Source organism: Geospiza fortis, unplaced genomic scaffold, assembly GCF_000277835.1.
Source record: "Geospiza fortis unplaced genomic scaffold, GeoFor_1.0 scaffold11, whole genome shotgun sequence".
NCBI classification, from domain to species: domain Eukaryota; kingdom Metazoa; phylum Chordata; class Aves; order Passeriformes; family Thraupidae; genus Geospiza; species Geospiza fortis.
Window position 1 is genome coordinate 477,081 of NW_005054304.1, and position 20,908 is coordinate 497,988.

The 20,908-nt window shown below is 46.5% G+C and overlaps 1 protein-coding gene across 1 annotated transcript; it reads left to right on the forward strand.

The window, feature by feature from the left end:
* On the forward strand, positions 1 to 11,243 carry BMP3 (bone morphogenetic protein 3; the record flags this gene model as incomplete). The annotated part of the gene is made up of 3 exons (XM_005418190.3): positions 1 to 70; positions 6,624 to 7,513; positions 9,486 to 11,243. Coding segments are annotated over 3 exons (1,152 nt in total), but the record flags the coding sequence as incomplete, so codon positions are not given.
* Between the last annotated feature and the right edge of the window lie 9,665 nt (positions 11,244 to 20,908).

Here is a 20,908-nt window from a genome sequence, read left to right on the forward strand (position 1 = left end):
CCGCCGACACCGGCCGGGCTGTGGCTCCGCCGGGGAAACACGGTGCGCGGCTTCCGCCCGCTGCCCGCAGGTGAGTGCGCTCCGCGGCCGGGGAAAGAGGGCAGCACCGCGGGGTCAGAGCACCGCTGGGGTGGGGCCCGGAGAGCGCGGTGGAGGGGAGAAATGAGAGAATTGGAGGAGTATCTCTTCCTGCGGGGACTGTCACGTATTAGGTTATGTCCTGTACTTTATTGCCTTACTACTTCTGCTCTGCATCGAGCATCGCTGTCATCAGGCTAGCTGAGGACAGTGCGAGGGAGGTGGAGTAATTAGCGGATCTTCTCCGGAGTCCCCCGTGTGTTAGTGGTGTTCTGCACATGTAGCTTCTGTTGAAGCCAAAGGCTGATCTGCGCCTGACAGAGCCGTGACATGGCTTGGGGTTTACTGACAATGAGATGCAGTGGCAGATGAGCCTCAGTTGAAGCATGACTTTGGTGTCGTAAATACTTCATCTTGGCATCTTTGGAAGGGGCGCTTACACCTCCGTGATTACACACTGGCATGCACAGGTAGATGGGTGAAAATGTAAAAACATTTTCGGTAAGGGAGGGGGATGTGTTTAACATGCCAGCATCTCAAAAGAGCCATGTCCTAGCAGAAAGCGAAAAGTCACTGTGTTGGTGCTAACCCTAACCCTTCCCTCTTGTGGTTTTTGTGCATGTGAGCTCCACAAGGGCTAAATGGAATGGCCAGAAGCCAAAGATGAGCATCGCGGGATGTCCTTCCCTTATCTGCTGCACCCCAAAACCTTGCTGTGTTTGGGACAGCTGTCAGGGCACACGCAGAAGCCCCATTTGCCAGTCTCCTGCTTTTCTTTACACCAGTGCACTGACCCAGTGGCTTTTTCTTAGACAAGCATCAGTAAAAGTGAGAGCTGTCTGTGAGGTTCAGTGACTTGCTTCAGGTCCTTCCAGTCCTAGGAAAGAGAGCTGTGGGTGGCAGGCTCCCTTGCTTCTTCAAAAGCAATCATGTCTTTCATAAGGCAGCTCTGAGCAGAGATCAAATACAATGAGGAATGAGTGGCTTTGGTGTCTTAGGTTTCAACCCTGCAAGTATCTCTGTCCACAGGACAGGCTTTAGGCTCCAACCCTGGGTTTGGAGCATTGAGAGCCAGGACTCTGCCCAGCTGCTGCTCTTACTGAGGAGCTCTCTTGCCTTTCTAACGTGACTTGTTTGCTTCGTGAAGTCTCATGTCCCTGACTCTCACTGACTTAAGCCTACCAGAAGAGGGGAGGATGTAATAATATTCACTACAACCCCCTCCCAAAAAAAGGAGAGGTTGTTAATGACCCTAGCAGAGCAATATTTGCTCTGTTACAGCAATATCTGATTAAAGCCATTTATTGTTCTAAACCTAGAATGTTGTTGGTTGAAACCCCATCTCTGTGGTCTTTGTGATTATATTAGTACTCTCACTTGATGTTGAGTGGCAGCAGTCCTATAAACACACTGCTTGCTAATCCCTTTCCTCCTCCTCCAATACTTTCACAGATCGAGTGCCAAAGCAATAAATTGGTTTTAAAAATTGTTGACACTTTAATAACTATTTATGCAAAGTATTTAACCAGTTAGCTGTTGTCTTTCTCTTGCCGTTGGCAGCAGCAGCAGCTTATTTTGTGTGGTTATTGATGGCAGAAAATCTGTTTCCAGAAAGCCCTTATATTTGATGCTCCTCAGGACAGTGAGTGCAATGGAAAGACTTTTTCTGTCTTCTTCCTTGGGCCCAACTGCCTGACAAGGCCTGCCATGAACATGGCACATCCAGCAGTATTCCCCTTTCAAGGTACTTTGTCTCTAGATCCTCTGCTTTCACTGTTGCACTCCTTGGCTCCAAATTTCAGTCTCCCATAGGCTTTCCCTTGTCCTTAATGGGATGCATCAGTTAATTTGTGATGTTGCAATTGCTCCTTCACATTTTACCAGTCCCTCTGCCAGCCCCTTCAGGACTCAGCTTTTTGTCTGCTGGGAGCAGAAGTTCCCCCAGAATTGTCCCATGTCTCCTTCATCTACAGCAAGAGGTCTTGAAGCAAATTTTCAGTGGTTTCATTTGCAGTTTAACCTGGCAATTTAGTCTGACATATTCAGGAGAGAAACTCTTCCTTTTCTGAAGCACAAATATTCTGAGCTCTCAAGTGTAGCTGTGGAACCTTTCTGTTCTTGCTTTTCCTCTGCAGAGGCTTCTGCTTCTTCTGCAGCACATGGGAAAGGCCCTTCCCAAGTCTCCCAGGTAACCCAGCAGACAGATTTTGGAGGCTCTGGAGTGTTGTGTGATGAGACCAAAAGCTCATAGGATTTGTTGAAGCTCGTCCCTGTTTCTAGTCAGAGAACAGGGGTGTTGCAGCTGGCAGCTGTGGCCCTGTAACCAACAGCCAACAAAACCCAGCTAAGACTGATCGATCAAAACAAGCATCCTCATTCCTGGTAAAAGCAAGTTTCTCTTTCTGTGGCTCAGTTCTCTGAGGGGATGGGACCAGAGCTTCAGCCCCATGTGGCACCTCTTTGAAGCCTCGTGCCCATGCAGGAATGTCTGTACACGACTGGTCTCTCTTCCTGGAAGAGACCTGAGCAGAAATGTGCTTACCCTCAGCACTGCCTCTGGAGGTGTGCTGGTGGTGGCTGCCCAGGCTCAGGAGTTGGAGGTCATATACAGCATGAAGAAATAAAAGAGAGCGGAAAGATATAAGCCTCAAATGCAGATAAGGTTTGCTTCTGAAAGCATTTTTAATCCTAGCATCACTTAAGGAACACGGCTTGCAAATGTGTCCTGACTTTGTTTGGAAGGTCCTCCTAATGATGTTATAGTAAAGCTATACAGTCAGAAATTACTTTAAACTCTTTTTTAATGACTGAAGTTCAAGTAATTTCAGGTATTACACCTGCCCCTAGGCCAATTCTTGTGGTTTTAGAGCTATGTTCTCCTCCCTTTCCAAAGGCCTTTCTTTCCTTTGTTGTGGGCGAAGTGCCCACGCAAATGGGGGAAGCGCAAATGGGGGAAACGGAGCTCACTGGCTGCCATCAGCCTGCAGAAACCAGTCCAGGCCAAATGCTGGCCCCTCTGAGCACTAGAGTATCAGGGGTTCTTTGCAACAAGAACTTTACAAATATCCAGTCAGGAGACTTGTGTTTTTTCCTTCTGTGTGTTTCTTCAGTTTTGGGGTTTGCTGGGTTTTTTTGCTGCACTCATGTAAATACAATGCAAGCAGTAGCATCCTGGTATTTTTCAGGAACTTGACAAACATTAAGCTGAGATTTGGGTAGATGAGCCCAAATCTGCAAGCCTCTGAGGCAAATGGGCAGGATCTGTAGGTTTGGCCTCCCAGGACAGAGTTTTCTGGCTTCTGTCACTGTGTGTCTCACATGCATGTGTGTGAGCGACCTGTGTTGGCAGTTCCCTGCCAGTCCCTGTTTCTAGAACACATTGCTTCAGCCTGGGGAGCTGTGGCCTCGGAGCACAGGCTGTGCACAAGTTGCTTTTCACCCCAGCAGCCCAAGTGCAATGAATCATGGCTGTGAGGATTCTGCCTGTATTTGTGTCTGCTGTGGATGTACCCCCTTAGCCTGCTTGGTGTGTGCCAGCTTCGAGCTAGGTGCTGTGTTTAGTCTTCACACCTGCTGTGGTCCTCCTGCTTAAAATATAGAGAAAAGAGATCAAGTGGCCACTATGCAGTACACTTAGGCTGTGCAACATGCAGATTTGTGGGTTTCATACCATGAAACCCTCATGTAAGTTAGGTCCCAGGTATGCAGCTTTGCTGTTTCTACACAAGTTATTTATTTGAGCAGCTGATTGCTTTAGTCCATGGTGAACTTGCTGCTGTTTTATATCAAGTTGCTAGCTGCTGTGATGTTACCTGCTTTGCTAAAAGAATTGGTAAAACCAGTTTGGCACCCAGTCCTATGGTCTTTCAAAAGGGAGAACTGCATCCCATCTTTTTCTTTTGCACACAACACAAATTGGTAACTAGGAAGCAGCAGCCAAGTAAGAGGAAGATGGGAGAATAGAGAAAATCTGGTTTCCAAATCTGTTTTTGTTGAGGAGCTTGTTCCTGTCTCCAGCTCCTTGTGAACTTTTGTACATGGGCTGTGAAGTGATGAGAGCAGGATTTTACACCAGAAACACCGATCCATTCTTAACCAGGCCCTGGCGCAAGGGCACCTCTTTAATATCTCCTTTAAATGATGGCTAATGGTGACTGTATAACTAAATAGTCCTTGTTATTGCATCCTTTTTCACCCGTGGGATAGATTTGGCAGTCCATAAAAATGTCAGGGCATCCTCTATAAAGGTAAACACGCCACATGTTGGCAGATTCATTCCAGCTTATTGATGCCTGAAATCCCCCTTGTGACAGGAATCTGCCTGTGCCAGCGACTTTGGTCTTGACAGACGTACTGCACTTCCTTAAAAACATGTTTTTAAGGCCAGTCACAGGCCTTCCTTGCAGCTGTGGGTTGGTGTGGGGAGGTGAGGAAGTGTGAACCATGCCCCTAAGATCCAGCAGGTACAGGTACTTCGGCTGCTGTGCCAGGAGCTGGATTTGAGTAAACAGTCTGGAATGGTTTCCAGCAGAGCAAAAACAAAGTCTTGTTTCAATGAAATGAAATTTTCCTGAGCAAAAGATGCTTTTGTAGTATTTTAAAGCTTCCTTGACGTGCCTGTAATTTTTAAGGGTAATTTCTAACCCAGGGAACACTTATTTCAGTGCAATGCTCACACCTGGGAGCCAGGTATTGGTGTCACACAAGTGGTGTACTGGACCCAGTGCTCCCAAATTTTAATGGAACCCCAGGTTATGCAGTTGGGTTTCTCGAGGCGGAATCTGGTGGATCCACAGATGTCTGTGCTGGCCACTAGTAACTGTTTTGAGGTGATTTTGCAGATGAAAGACGGGAGAACTCAGAGCTGCTGAAGCTTGGAGGTGGTTGTGTAGGAAAATAGCACCATCTACTGCAAGTGCTTTGTCTTGGCATAGAGCTGCAGGCTGGAATTTAGCTTTTAACCAAAACTATAGACTCCCTCTGTGTCTGCCCCATGCTGTCCAGAATTTCTTGATGAACAAAAGGAGCTTCCTTTGTCTTCCAATACAATATGCCAGTTTAGAAAAGGCAGGATTTTTAAAGTGGCATTGGTAATAAAGATTAAGATCAAAACTTGTCCTTCAGCATACAGCAGTGATGCAAATAATAACTTCTTAAACAGGTGCCCATGAGACACCATGAATTCTGGCTCCTGAGACTGACCTACTCAGTGCCCTGCCAAAGTGTGTTAACCTAATTACATCCCAAAATATGTAATAACCTTATTACATCAGTGGTTACAAACCAAGCAGAGATCAGGTCCTCATGTATGCCTGGTGCAAGCATAATCAAGGGCTGGTTTTGGCTTGAGGAATAAAAAGTGGGATGGAATTCCAGGTAAATTTAGTTCCCTAAGCATCTGTTCTGGTGATACGTGAGTTTTCAGCACTTAGAAAGTTACCTATGTGCTCTGCTGTCAGATGAGGCTGAACGTGTAAACAAAGATGATTCTTTATATTTGGCCTTTTGACTCTTTTGGCCCTGTTCTACTGAAGAAAACATGGAGTTTTTTTCCATAATTCCGTGAAGTAGTGCATCTGCTACGTTGGGGAGAAGGGTTCTCTCTTTCTTCCTGCTTTTTTTAATGTACCGATTGGAATACTGTGACACAAAAATGTTCAGAAGAGGAGGAAGCTGCTTGGATTGCTGGGGTAGGGATGGGGCTGCACAGGGAGAGTCCAGGCGTTTGCTACACTTACCTGAGTGGCACTGGCCATTGGGATACTGAAGGCTGGAGGCACAGAACATGAAATTGTCAATGTCTGTGAAAGATGAGTACTGGAAATGATGTTTTCACTTGCCTGGGCAGGGGACTCCTACCTTGTGTGGAGGGTGGGAGTGGTGTGGCTGGTCATCCCTAGTCCATGGCTATCTCTGTGCTTCTCATTGCTTGGACTGACCCTTTGGAGAGGCTTTTCACATACCATGGTGTCCAAAAAGCATTTAATTCTGCATGCCCTCATTTCCTTAATGTGTCAGGATGTTTCCAGCCCTTTGGGCGGGGATGCAGACTGTACCTTAGCTACACTGTATTTGAGTTTTCCCGGCCAGCCTGGTTTTACAGCCTGACATTCTGATCTGTATTTCTCTTTTCTCTGAAGGACAGACATAACTGCAGCCCGCAGGGATTTTTAAAAGAAAAATTACACCTTCCTCTTGAGCCTTGCTGTTGGACTTTTTGGGGGTTAGAGTCCCCCACGTGTTCCACCCCACGACCCCTCAAATCTGGTTTTGGATTGGCTTTCTTTGGGCTGTTGGGGTTGCTCTAGTACCGTCTGCCTGCCTTCAGCTGTATGAGTAAATACCTTCTAACTCTGGCATGAAAACTGATGAAGTGTCCAGGATGGAATGGCTAAATGTACCCAGTGTAACTGATGGCTCTAGAGGGAAACTTCAGGTGTGATTAGTATCTGACTTAGCCAAAAGGCCATCAGAGCAGCCCTGTGTCCCCTCTGGATGACGTTTTTAGATGCCTGTATTCTTATGTGATATTCTTGTTTTTCTAGGGAGCCCTGAGGGCCAGGAGGTGTACGTTTTTAACCTGACATCACTCACAGAGTCTGAAAATGTCCTGTCAGCGTCAGTGTACTATTATATTGGTGATCTGCTGCACGTGAAGTGGAACTGTTCCCAGCCCAGTGACTGTTCCCATCACCAGCACAGGAAACCTGAAATGCAGATACACCTTTCAGTTTGGACCTGTCCTTCAGCTGGGAGCCCGGCTCGGAGCCTGGGACATTTCCTCATCAATGTCTCCTCTGCTTACCAGGATGTCCTCTCCTGGCAGTGGAAGGATATCACTCGGCTCCTGCACGAGGCAAAGCAAAACAACGAGCTGCTGATCAGCGTTAAAATGGATCTGCCCGGCCATCATCCCTGGGAAAGGGCGTCTTCCTCCCACGAGCCCTACATCCTGATTTACGCCAACGATTCCGCCATCTCCGAGCCTGAGAGCGTTGTGTCCACTCTGCGAGGACACCATCATCCTCTGGCCAGGGTCCTTCCCAAGCCACAAGGCCACAGGAGGAGGAGACGCTCTGCAAATGTCCTGTTGCCGCTGCAGAACAACGAGCTCCCAGGAGCCCAGTACCAGTATGGGGAGGAGCAGAGGTGGGAGGGCACGAGGCCCTACAAGACCTTCCAGCCACAGCTGGCAGACAGGGCCAGGAGCAAGAAGAAGCAGAGGAAGAGCCATCTGCAGAAGAGCCAGACTCTGCAGTTTGATGAGCAGACACTGAAGAAGGCGAGGAGGAAGCAGTGGAACGAGCCCAGGAGCTGCGCCCGGCGCTACCTCAAGGTGGATTTTGCAGACATCGGCTGGAGCGAGTGGATTATTTCCCCCAAGTCCTTTGACGCCTATTACTGCTCAGGAGAATGCCAATTCCCAATTCCAAAGGTATGGTGCTTTTTCACTGTCTGTTACCATAAACTGGGCATTTTGTTTGCCGTGTCCGAGGGGATCCAAAAGCAACGGATCCAGGCCCACTCACTTTCACAATATCCCATGGTTTGTATGAGCTGGTTGCATGTGAGTAGCAGGGGAGGCTGATGTGCTCCTAGCCCTGTGACCTGGATTGATGAACTCTGCTCCAAATGTCCAGTGTCATTCTTAGCAACATTCTTAGTAGGTCCTGGAGGCTGCTCAAACCTGGGATTTGAGGCTGGCCTAAAATGAGGGGCATGCACAAGTAACAGCTGCAGGAAACATCAGTAAAGGCAGGGCTCTTGGACTCACTGCAGCCTTTCATTCCAGAGTCTTTGGTCCTGCCAAAGACAGAGAAGCCAGAGCAGTTGGTTCCAAAATATATGTGGCATTCCAGCGGCTTAGGGAGCCAAGGGTCTCCCTTTGAAAGTGGTGGGTGGAAGAATGGCACCCAAGGGGATGGAGCCCAGGCAAAGCAAGCTGCAGAAGGTGGGGTCCTCTCCTTGGAGGAGGAGAAGACTTGCCTAGCTCCTGCTGCAGGGGCAGGCTTCAAAGCTGGGCATCACAGGATCTGCTGCTACTGAGAGTGTGTTTGCAGAGGGATACCCTGACCCTCAGGCAATAACAGACTAATCTGTGCCTCTGGGTACATCACATTCCCTTGCTGAGGGTGAGCCCCTAGAGTTAGCAACCTGGTGGGTAATGGAGAACAGATGTGCCCCTCACACCTCCAGATGTGCATGTTTTAGCCATGCCCTGGTTCTAGCCAGCTGGTTTGACTGCTGTCCAACCCACCTGTGCTGGGAGCATGACCTGGCACAGAGCTTGTGGGCCACAGAGATGTTCTCCTGTCAGGAATGAGAGCTCACAGCTGCCTTTTGTGCCCTGCTTGTAGCCCAGCTGCAAGGACACCCCGCAGGGCAGTGGGTGTTCTACCTTGCGGCATGTGATCAGCAGGCTCAGGACAGCTGTTGGGCCCCCAGTTATTCTGGGGAGAAAGCTGCCCAGCAGCTGAGTAAGGAAACGTGGCTGGGGGCTACCAGAGCTTTCACTTCCCTTTGAAGACAGAAATGATACAGAAATCTGAGTTGTATGATATTCCAAAACTTGTTTTTAAATCTCTGGCTGCTACTGCTGAGGGGTATAGGTACTCTTGGATTCAAAGCAAACCAACAGAAATGTCTTTGATCAGCTTAGATGGGGACTTAAAACTTCATGTACTAATGTGCTGAGCAAAAGAGATGACAAGCTGGAATTCACAGTTATTCCTGCTCTTTTTGCAGGGCCATATCTAACCCTTAAGACTGACTCTTTTTCCCAAAACCGAATAATCTCTCATTCTGACAAAACTGCAAGTTGAACATTTGGCCAAAATTACATGGTTCTGTGTATCTCTCAGGGACATGTGATGGGATACACACTAAGCTGTTTTGATTCCCAGATTGTGTGTGTAAGAACAACTGTAAAAGCCAAAGCAAAAGTCCCTGGCTAAAAGCTGTATCTTGTGCATTTTTCATGCTCATCTATCTCTTGTACAGATACTTGGATCAGGAAGCATTTCAGGGTTCAGAGAAAAACTTTGTGCTTTTCATTTCTCTGCGTTGGTTTTTTATTTTTATGAACACCTTAATGGCTTCTGGTTTTGTGACCAAGCAGTTATCTTACCAGGCAGATTAGCTTTCTCTTCAGAGCATATCCAAGCTCTGGTGTCCCTTTTTATGAATTTAGGGAACTTTGCCCTTTGAAGTTTCCCCTGAGGAAAATGTCACTTTAGTATGAGGCAGAGCTGTCTTGGAGGCTCACTTCCTCAGCAGTGCCACTGGCTGCAGATGTTCCAGCTGAGGGGTCTCAACAGGGCCCTTCAACAAAGCAATGTTATTGTAGAGTAGTGAATCCATGGCAGTGTGGGTGCAGTGACATGTTCTGCCGTGTCTTTCTCTTGCAGGCCATGAAGCCATCCAACCACGCCACCATCCAGAGCATTGTGAGAGCTGTCGGAGTCGTCCCCGGCATCCCCGAGCCTTGCTGTGTTCCTGACAAAATGTCTTCCCTCAGTATCTTATTCTTTGATGAGAACAAGAACGTGGTTCTGAAGGTGTACCCCAACATGACAGTGGAGTCCTGTGCATGCAGATAACGCCTTGGGAGGCTCTGGGCAATGCCAGGGTGAGGGCTTGCTGTCTGGGGAAGGGGTGGGCAGGAGTCTCATCATACCTGCTTCATATTTGCACTGCCATGCATCTCCTTTGGACAAGAAAATGTAAAGAAATCCAGTCAGTTGAGAGTGGGAGCAGGATGGATTCCAAACAGCGATTCCAAGGGAAGTGAACACAAACTTCATTTGTCTGTGATCCTGACCGAGACACAAGGCTTGGGAATGGCACCTGGCTGTACCTGTTGGAAGTGAGAGGGGAAGGAAGGATCTGCAGATTTTTGAGACTGCCCAAAGGACATAGTGATCTATTTTTGTACAAGATTTTGGAAGCAGCACAGGCTGGTACTTCCTATCTCTGTCCTAATGGTGACTAACGGCGAGGGGAGGTTAGAAATGTAATAGTCTTCATTTTAAAGCTAAGTTTCTTGCCTTAGGTTTTAGAGTAGTACAAGGCAGCAAAACAAATCTGACATCCTGAAAGCCATAGGTAAGCCCAGGTGACTGTGCATCTCCTTGGTAGGAGGTTACCCACCTTGTGTGCGAGTTCCTTTCCCCTGGCAGTGGTCTGTAATTGAGCCCTTGGGAGCTCAGCAGCCCCGGGCACAGGAGCTCCAAGCAGCCCTACTGAGGGCATCCCTCTGAATTCTGCTACGGACACTCAGCAGGCCAGGGCTGTGGAAATGCCACCCTCAGTCCGGTGGCTGAATGACTTGTTCACCTCGAGTTCTAGAACAGTCTTCCAAATAATCTGTGGGTTGCCTGCCTGCAAGGGCCCTGTGGCCAGGCTGTGCAGTGGCCTCTATTCCCAGGTAACAAATGACAGGACCAGGGATCACAGCCTCCAGCTGCACCAGGAAAGGGTCAGGCTGGACATTAGGAAGAATTTCTTCATGGAGAGGATGGTCAGGCAGTGGAAGGGGCTGCCCAGCAAGGTGCTGGAGTCACCCTCCATGGAGCTGTTCAGGAAAGGGGCACTCGGTGCTCTGATTTAGCTGGCAAGGTGATGATTCAGTTCTTCCATACTCGGGGGGCCCTGAACTCATCAGCAGCAGGGTGTCACTCCTGGAGCAGGGCTGGTCCCAGAGATTGGCATCCTCAGTTGAGGAGAGGCTTGTGAGTTTGCAGGATGAGTTTAGTGGCTCCTTTTTCCTTCTAAAACCAGCATTTTTAAATGATTTCTGGGGAAAGGTTTATCTGTGTACAGACTGTCAATTTAAAAAACTGAAAATCACCACCAAGAAAGAAAAGTTATTTTGTATATGGAAAGAAACTTTTACAGATGCTTCTAATTTATTTTGTATCCATGGCCCTCCTAATGTGTCCTCTGTTATCTCAGCACCCTTCAAGCCGTGCAGTTTTCTCTGTCAGTGCGAAGATGAGCTGCCAGGACTGTAGGGGAGCTCCAAAGGACAAGAGCACCCGCAGGGTGAAGGGCATGTTTCACTGCTGAGGGATAAGCTTGTCTGCTCTGTATTGTTTTCCTTCGGTCATGTGGATGTTGTGCTCGGAATTATGGAGAAGCGGAAAATAAAATGGCTTTTAAATGAACATCCATGTTTTCCTGTGTGGCACTCAGATGTTTCCAAGAACATTCAGGGCTGCCTGGGAGAGCCTTTCCTGAACCTCTTCAGGCTGCTGGTGCTCGGGGCTGTGGGGTTTGTTGTGCAGAAAACATCCCAGGCTGTCTGCCCCGGGTCTGGATGTGCATTTCCACAGTTCCTCAGAGTGGGGAAAGGCCAAGAGGCTGGTGGGAAGGGCTTCCTCCCAGGCCTGGGCAGCCTCAGGACACCTCAAGTTTTGTTTTAAAATGTTTGTTCTCTTTTGTTTCCAAGCCCAGGGCTAAGCTGGAGAAAAGGTGGAGGGAGTAGCAAGTGGGACTCCCATGTTTAGATCCATCCTTGGATTCCAGGTTCTCCCAGTGGATCTGTGCTGCCTGAGGGAAGGAAATGTTGGCAGTACCTGTTTGTTCACCTGTGCAGCTGGGAGGAGACCCTGAGCATGGAATTGCAGGGAAGCTGCACTTGTGTAGTGACTGGAGGAGAAGAATCCTGCCCCATGTGCAGTGGTCATTTCCCCTCTGGATCCTTGTTTCCCTCTATGTCTCTGTATCCCTCTGTCCTTGCTGTGTATCTGTTTTTTTCTCTGTCTTTCTCCATGTCTCACTCATGTTCCTTTTTATTCTCTGTGGCACTCCCCGAGACATTGTTCCTCACAGGATCCTTGTGTCCCGTTCCCTGTTCCTGTTTTTTTTGCCTTTTTTTCTGGCCTTTCTGGCCTTTTTTTCTGGCCTTTCTTGCCTTTTTTTCTGGACTTTTTTCTGGCCTTTCCTCTAGCCTTTCTTCTTGCCTTTTTTCCTGGCCTTTCTTGCCCTTTTTCTTGCCTTTCTTGCCTTTTTTTTGGCCTTTCTAGCATTTTTTCTGGCCTTTTTTCTTGCCTTTTCTCTGGCCTTTCTTAACTTTTTTTCTGGTCTTTTTTCTTGCTTTTTTCTTGCGGTTTTTCTTGCCTTTTTCCTTGAAAGCTATGTGTCTGGAGCAGTAGAAAATTTCAGGCTCCCAGGGAGTAAATAGTTTTCTTTAAATCATTATAGTTTGGGGTTCTTTTACTCCCAGGTAGCCTGAAAGTTTCTACTACAGAAAGAAAGAAAGAAAAGAAAAAAAGAAAGAAAGAAAAGAAAGAAAGAAAAGAAAGAAAAGAAAGAAAGACAAGAAAGAAGAGAACGAAAACAAGCCATAAGCAGTAGAAACATTCAAGCTATCTGGGGGCAAGAAAGAAGGCCAGAAGAAAGGCCAGGAAAAAGGCTAGCAAGGCCAGAAGAAAGGCAAGAAAAAAGGCAAAAAAAAGGCAAGAAGGAAGGCAAGAACAAAGGCAAAAAAATAAAAAGGCAAGAAGGAAGGCGAGAAAAAAGGCAAAAAAATAAAAAGGCAAGAAGGAAGGCGAGAAAAAAGGCAAAAAAATAAAAAGGCAAGAAGGAAGGCGAGAAAAAAGGCAAAAAAATAAAAAGGCAAGAAGGAAGGCGAGAAAAAAGGCAAAAAAATAAAAAGGCAAGAAGGAAGGCGAGAAAAAAGGCAAAAAAATAAAAAGGCAAGAAGGAAGGCGAGAAAAAAGGCAAAAAAATAAAAAGGCAAGAAGGAAGGCGAGAAAAAAGGCAAAAAAATAAAAAGGCAAGAAGGAAGGCGAGAAAAAAGGCAAAAAAATAAAAAGGCAAGAAGGAAGGCGAGAAAAAAGGCAAAAAAATAAAAAGGCAAGAAGGAAGGCGAGAAAAAAGGCAAAAAAATAAAAAGGCAAGAAGGAAGGCGAGAAAAAAGGCAAAAAAATAAAAAGGCAAGAAGGAAGGCGAGAAAAAAGGCAAAAAAATAAAAAGGCAAGAAGGAAGGCGAGAAAAAAGGCAAAAAAATAAAAAGGCAAGAAGGAAGGCGAGAAAAAAGGCAAAAAAATAAAAAGGCAAGAAGGAAGGCGAGAAAAAAGGCAAAAAAATAAAAAGGCAAGAAGGAAGGCGAGAAAAAAGGCAAAAAAATAAAAAGGCAAGAAGGAAGGCGAGAAAAAAGGCAAAAAAATAAAAAGGCAAGAAGGAAGGCGAGAAAAAAGGCAAAAAAATAAAAAGGCAAGAAGGAAGGCGAGAAAAAAGGCAAAAAAATAAAAAGGCAAGAAGGAAGGCGAGAAAAAAGGCAAAAAAATAAAAAGGCAAGAAGGAAGGCGAGAAAAAAGGCAAAAAAATAAAAAGGCAAGAAGGAAGGCGAGAAAAAAGGCAAAAAAATAAAAAGGCAAGAAGGAAGGCGAGAAAAAAGGCAAAAAAATAAAAAGGCAAGAAGGAAGGCGAGAAAAAAGGCAAAAAAATAAAAAGGCAAGAAGGAAGGCGAGAAAAAAGGCAAAAAAATAAAAAGGCAAGAAGGAAGGCGAGAAAAAAGGCAAAAAAATAAAAAGGCAAGAAGGAAGGCGAGAAAAAAGGCAAAAAAATAAAAAGGCAAGAAGGAAGGCGAGAAAAAAGGCAAAAAAATAAAAAGGCAAGAAGGAAGGCGAGAAAAAAGGCAAAAAAATAAAAAGGCAAGAAGGAAGGCGAGAAAAAAGGCAAAAAAATAAAAAGGCAAGAAGGAAGGCAAGAAGAAAGGCAAAAAAGGGAAGAAGAACGTCAGGAAAAAGGCAAGAAAAAAGGCAAGAAACACCCACAGCAGGACTTTGAAAAAGAGTATAATTCTATTGTTTACATTATAGGAAATATGCCTTTCTGACCCTGCAGTGGTTCTGACGCTGGTGGATGGCCCTACTGGAGGCAGTGACAGTATGATCTGTGTAGCACACTGGCATCAGTTTGATTTAACCAGTGAGAGTGCAGGGGAGTCCTATAGATTGCATCATGTTGAAACAAACACAGTAAGTTTTCATCAGCTGAAACTTTTTTTGCAGACCCTCACTGAGCATAATTTGTTGCAGACTCAGTGCATGCGGTGCTGACCTCCTAGGAATGTGAGGAGCTCACGTGCTGCTTTTTGCTTTAGGACACTGAGGTATTTATTCCTTTGGGGATACATGATGGTAATTCCCAAGAGAGGTAGTTATAAGATATGACGTTGGGAAAAAGCCTGTGTTGTTGGAATGTTGTTGTTGTCAAAAGTTAATTTTTCCTCCTTTCTTAGCCAGTAGTTAGTTTTTTGCTTTATTTTTGTGGTATCAGTATTTTATTGTTTAAAAAATTGCTTCAAAATAACTTCAGTGGTTGACCACCAGTATCTTGTTCAGATTTGCCTATTTGCTTGTAGCTAAAATGTTTACATATTGTTTATCATTCTATTTAAGAAACTGCTGCCCAGTCAACTGGATAATAATAACTGAATATCTATCTGTCTATGATATAGGGAGAGGATTTAGGTAATGTCTTTGTTTTCAGAAAAATGTTCCAGTGTAGTTTCTAAATGGAGATGTGGACATGTAGCTTTAGACCCAATTTAAAAAAAAAAAGGGCTTGAAGGAAGCACTGCGCTGCTGTCCAGGGCAGTTGGACTCATTCTGTGCCTTCTTTAGGGTTGAGGAAAAGGGGGTGAAGACTCGGGGCTCTGATGCCATTGGGGGCACCCCAAGGTCCCCTGGAGAGGGAGCCACACTGCAGTGGGGGAGCAGGTGGGTGGTGGATGAGGGGGATCATGCTGGGTGCCGTCCCCCAGAGGGACCCAAAGCTGCACAAAATTCACAGGGAGGAGTGGATGTAGAATGCTAAAACCTGTCCAGTTATTAGTTTTTATAGGTATTGGTAAAGAGTAGGGATTTGTCTCTGAATTCATTTGGGGAGAAACCCTCTCTATCCATTCATTTGTTTACAGCAATGTAGGAAACTCTGACTAGAGATGGGTAGTAGTTTTGAAAATATTGCCATAATGTTTTTATCTAGGAATGAACCAAGCTGTGCCCTGAAACCATAAGAACAGCTGCAGGGGCTGAAGGGAACGGAAAGGGCTGTCTGGTACCTTTTGCCTCCATTCTCTGCCAGTCCCCAAATCGTGTCACAGTCCTGGAAGAGGCGCTTGTCATCCAGAGTGCCAAAACAAAGACCTGTAAAATCCTAGCTCTGCCTTGTGTTTCATGTGGTTTTCTTACTTCATATTTATGTCATTACAGAAAGCAAGGAAAGAAGAAATGTGACTGGTTCCCACTATTGCTGTGTGAAGGCTTTTTTTTAAAGGCTGGTGTGTTTATATTCTTTTTTTTTCACTCCAAGCTTGACTTTTCCCCTCATTTTTCGAGGTCTGCTTCATTGGGTGTCCCAAGGAGGGTTGGATTCCTCAGCAGGGGCCTTAGGAATTGGTGCTGATTCTGCTTTTTCTGAAGGTGTATCAAAGTGTGCTACCAGAATGACAGTTTTCTCCACTGGAAAGCTTTCCCTCAATGCCATCAGAGCACGTATGTGTTTTAATTTTGGAACCAGACGGACTAAGAAAAGCCAACACCCGTGGCAGATTTCTGTTTGCTCTGTTTCTGTGAGAAGCGGGCTGTGTGCTGGACAGGGAGAGGCGCTGTTGGAGATCAGCGCCAGGTGTGAGTGTGAGGATGATGAGGGCTCGGAGCAGCCCAGGTGTGAGTGTGAGGATGATGAAGGGCCGGCTCCTGCCGGGGGGAGACTGTTTTAGGGGGAGGGTTTGCCTCAGCTCCCTTTTGCATGGAGCTGCTGAGTAGAGGGGTTTATGGGGGGCTCCCGGAGCTGTCTCATGGAAGGACTGTGAGAGCTTCTCACAGAGTCTGGGGGAACACCTGGATACGCTCTTGGATACGTGGAGCATTGCTTAAAGGAGGTGCTGAGGGACGAATCTTTGTGCTGGGAAGCAGCAGCCGAACAGGTGAGTCCGTGTGGATTTGGAGCAGGGACTTTTGTCCTTTCCCTTTTCAATTCCATCTTGCCAATCCCTCCCCGGTGCCCCCAGGAAAAAAAATGGAGCTTATGAGGACAAAAGAAATTAAGGAGAGGGAAGCAGCAATTCTTCTATTATTGTCTGTGTTTGAACTGAGGGGATCCCCCTTCACTTGTGGTTTTAAGGGTGTTGATTGAAGGAAAACTGCCTTTTCCAGGCTGTTAGGGGTATCACAGGGGTGACAGGGAATCCCTGCGTTGTATTTTAAGGAAATGGGAAAAGTATTGCTGTCATATTATGGGTTGAATTCGAAGGTAGCTACCTCATTTTCAGCATCCTAAGGTTTAAATTGAGGGTGCAGCCCTGGTGTCCCTCCTTTTAAAGGGTTTGAATTGAGGTCAAAATCTCCCTTTCCCCATCATTTGAAGGCTTTCATTTGAGGAACACCCCTTCTTTTCTGCTCTTCTAGGGGATGAAATTGAAGGGGAGAAAGTAATTCTTTGAGGTCTAAGCCTGTGGGGCGTCTTCTTGCATTTGTCACCCCCAGGCTTTCCAAAGCCCGGGCTGCAGAAACCCTCGGGGTTAACAAGGACTGACAGTGATTCTGGCAGCCAACACTGCCCTCCAGTGGGGGTTGTTTGAACTCCATTCTACAATGGCTTTCCTTTTTGGGGTTAATAAATGCATTTAGAGTGCATGGACGAGCATCTCACCCCATGACTCCATCTAAATTCCAGAAAATAATTTTAAAATCTTCACAAATAATTACTTACCTTTTTTTTAGGAATTACTTTGAAAACGTAAATGACTGTGTAAATATAGAAATATTCCTTCTAAATTTATATACAGTTTTATGTCCTGTGTAGTCATTTTTAAAAGCTGTACAGAACTGCTGGGTCGGCTTCAACAGGAATCTCTTCAGTGAAACTTGTGAGAGAGAAAGGACTTCATTCCTCCATATACTGAGCATTCAAACTATGATCTACCACAACTCACTCAAAATAGAAAAACATGGTGAGGTTAGAAACAGGCAGAAGCATTTTGCCATAACCTTTGCACATCTTTAACACACCATCAAGAGAAATCAGAATGTTGTCAGACTATTATCCCAGCAGATTTCTGACAGTCCTTATAGTATAAAAAATAATAAAATTCTTACAAATCTAAACACCTTCCAGCACCCTCAAAACATGAAGAGCTGTTCATCTCTAACCATGGAACTCGTGTCACAGTCTGCACATCACGTGGATATACAGAAACATGTCAATCTCCTTCAGAAATAACTGGGGCCCTTTCAGGCATAGCTGATTTTAATTTATTATGTAATCATCTTCTATCATTCATCTAGAAATTCCTGTGAAATTTCAATCCAGGATCGCAGTCCAAGACAGCATTAATACAACATTGAGTTAGTGTGCTCAAGTAGTTCCAAACAAGTCACAGAAAGATTAATTTAACCACATTTTGTCTGTCTTTACTACCAAGTAAAAGGGCTAGGACACAAGGAAATAGCCTCAAGTGGTGCTGGAAAGAGCAGGACATTTCTCCCTGAAAGCCTTTCAGGTTTCTTCTCTGCCCATAGCCCTGTAACCTCACTGTGCCATAGGGAACATCCCAAGGAGACCGGGAAATGCACTGGATTTACTGAAAATGAGCATGTTCTGTGTCCCATACACTTCCCGATGGCTGCAAAGGCACAGGGGCTGCAGTGACATGCCATGTGCCAGGTGGGATCTGGTGTTACCCAGGTGCCCTCAGCCCCAGGCTGGCAGGGCTCTGGGCCCAGGGCAGCTGCCCCTGGCCCCTTTCCCTGCAGCCCTCCTGGCCCCAAGGCCACAGGCCTTGCCCAAAGCCAGATGCCACTGGCAGCTTTCCCCCTTTGGCCCTGCACAATTCCCTCACCCTGAGGGGCACCACTGGCGCCTGGCCTGCCTGCCTGACCCCTGTGCACTGCCAGCCTCTTCCAGGGCACCCTGAGCCCTGTTCTACCCAAAAGGATGGCAGCAGCCCCTGCCCATGTGCTGGGGGATGTTGCCGGCCGGGGGTCTATGTACATGAATGGGATGGGACTGCTGTGGAACGCTCCTCAAGCTGTTTGTTTTTCAGCATCAGTCTCATTGCATGGTTATGCCAATGGGAACATGCCAGCAGCTCATGTCCCCGACAGCAGACAAAGAACTCAGTGTTACAACACAAAAGTTTTTTGACCAATCACACAAAGCAAAAGCATATTGACAGTAGTTCTATCCAACCACTATAGGCACATGTACCTTTGGTTAAAAGAATGCTTGCTTATTTTGAATAAAAGACCTGCTTGTAAGCCTTAAAACACAATGCACAGAGCTCTATTATTGAGCTTAGAACTTCCTAACATCTGGCTAAATATACTTTTCTGTAGCTTAGGGAGTTTTTATACACAAGCATTAATACACAGACCATTGTTCTATTTGTCCTTACTTTTCTACTTCTTATATCATTTTTCTGCTGACAAATCTTATGGCTACTGCTTAGTTCTAACTGCAGTTCTGCTGTCTCTGAGGCCTGCCTTTTGCAGCTTTCCCCAGACTCTCTGATTTTAAGGATTCCCACAGGGGATGTGTCAGGAAGCTCTTGGCAAAGCTGCTCAGCCCTTCTGAGCCTGGGAGCTGCAGCTGCCCTCAGGCTGCCAGGGAGAACAGCAGCAGGCGCCTCCCAAGCCTCCTTTGCTCCTGGCTGAACATGCCCAGCTCCCCCAGCAGTCTTTCACCAGCTCCAGTGCCATCTCTGGACATGCCCCAGCCTCATAGTGTGGTCCCAAACCTGAGCCCAGGGTTCCAGATGCACCCTCAGCAGTGCTGAGTACAGGGACATTGGTCCTAAATCATAGAATATTCTGAGCTGGAGGGGATACACAAGGGTAGATCCTAAAGTATGCCAAAAATTCTCACAGTAATGTTCAAATGTTTGGAGCAGCACAAGAAAGGAAGACATTTTTTATATCAGAGCATCAAACAACCTGAATTAAACAAATTAAATGAAGAAACAGGTTACAATGGAATAAACCTAATTTATTCGTATATTGCTTTCCATAATTTTAAAACTTGGCTTTATGTGATTGGTTTTTGGCATTTGTCACTTTCCTTTTTTTGAGTAGAAATAAAATAATTCATTTAAAAATAACACCAAGATGTACCCACCCCTGGCAGTAATGAAGGCCATCAATAATGGTGGTGATGTCTCTGGGATAAAAAAGTCAAGGTAAAAAAAAGAAGATGACCCCAGATTGCAGCCAGAGAAGAGGCCACAGTGCCAAGAGGGAGTCTGCCCTGGGGAGAGCCCGTGCGCTGCTGCCTGGCAGGGCTGGGTTCCCGCAGGGCAGCAGGGGTGCAGGCAGGCTCCAGCAGGGTTCCGTGCCCTCTGACCCCCGTGGCACCTGGACACTGCCCAGCCGTGCCTGGGACATTCTGTTGCCACCCGGGCTCTGCCAACGGCAGAACTGTCTTTGGGCAGTGCCCCGCAGAGTGCAGCAGCACAGAGCGAGCGCAGCTCCGTGCAGGGAGCACTGCTTGGCCTGAAAGCCAGTTCACAGCGCTTGTACTGCCACTCGGGAGCCATTCGTCACCCACAAGCCTGGTGGCTTGTGCCAGGTAATTCTGTGCTTTGTTGCCATGGGGCAAACAGGCCAGCCATGGCTGTCTCTGCTGCATTCCAGCACTGAGCATCAACAGAAACAGCTTAGAACCCAGGCTCTTGCTCCTGCCTCTGCCAGCTGACAGCAGTTTGCTTGGAAAGAGTCACTGACCAGGGAAATTGCCTTTAAAGCCTTCTTTATGCAACCATTTAGCATTATTACTCCCCAGCTTGCAGTGGGACAAATCACTTTCAAGTGGAGAGGGCAAGGTTGCAGGAGGGCTTGCTGCTGATTCAGATTGAATTTTAAGTGTCTCTGAAGAGCAGAAGAGCCAGGCAATCCCTGGGAAAGGAGAGTGACATGGGAAGCTCAAAGGCCCCTGGGTTCTGCCCCATGCACTGCCAAAAGGTGCCAATACTGAGAAGGAGAGGCTTAATTGCAGACCTGTCAGATGTGTGGCAGGGGGAGCTCTGGGCTTTTCCTGGGCAGGGCCTGCAGCAGGTGCTCCAGCTGGGGCCTGGGATTGCCCCGTTGGAAGTGGGAGCAGCTGCTAGAGGCTGCTCTTACAGTTGAACTGTCACAGCCAGGGACTCCAGGGAGAGGTTGCAAAGTCCATGTGGAAACACCCACATCCCAACATGAAGCCAAAGCTATTTATTTATATTTTTCCAGTTTTAAGGCTCAAGGCCATTATAATTACAATGGCCTTGTCTATATGTATATTTGTATATCATATGTATATAAGAGCAATGGCCACCAGAATGTTTGAATCATTCAAGGATAGGTTGGACAAGTCTTTGAGAAACCTGGTCTAGTGAGAGGTGTCCCTGCCCATAGCAGAGGAGTGGAACAAGGTGAAATCTTAGACCCCTTCCAACCTAAAACATTCTCTGCTTCTATGGTTTTATGGGGCTGTGGTTCTATGAATCTGGTGTGTTCTCTGACTCTATGTCAAGTTTTTCCCTTCAGATACCTCAATATATGCGAAACACCAAGCTTTGTCCATAAAAATATCACGTGAAGTTTAGTGATAGCAACATTTGAAGGAAAAGCTCTTGAGGTGGGTACATAAGGTTTAAGTTTCCAAGCAGCTTCCAAGCTTCCTTGTTTCATTAGAACACCTCTTTGCCTGTGGCTGGATGGAGAAGGCAGAAAGAAGAGCAATTAAATATGTCCTGCTATGGGATGCAGAAATGAGCCTGGCCAAAAAAAGTGCTGTCAAAAGCTTTTAAGAATTCCCATCAGGGTCACTGGGGTGTCTGCTTTCC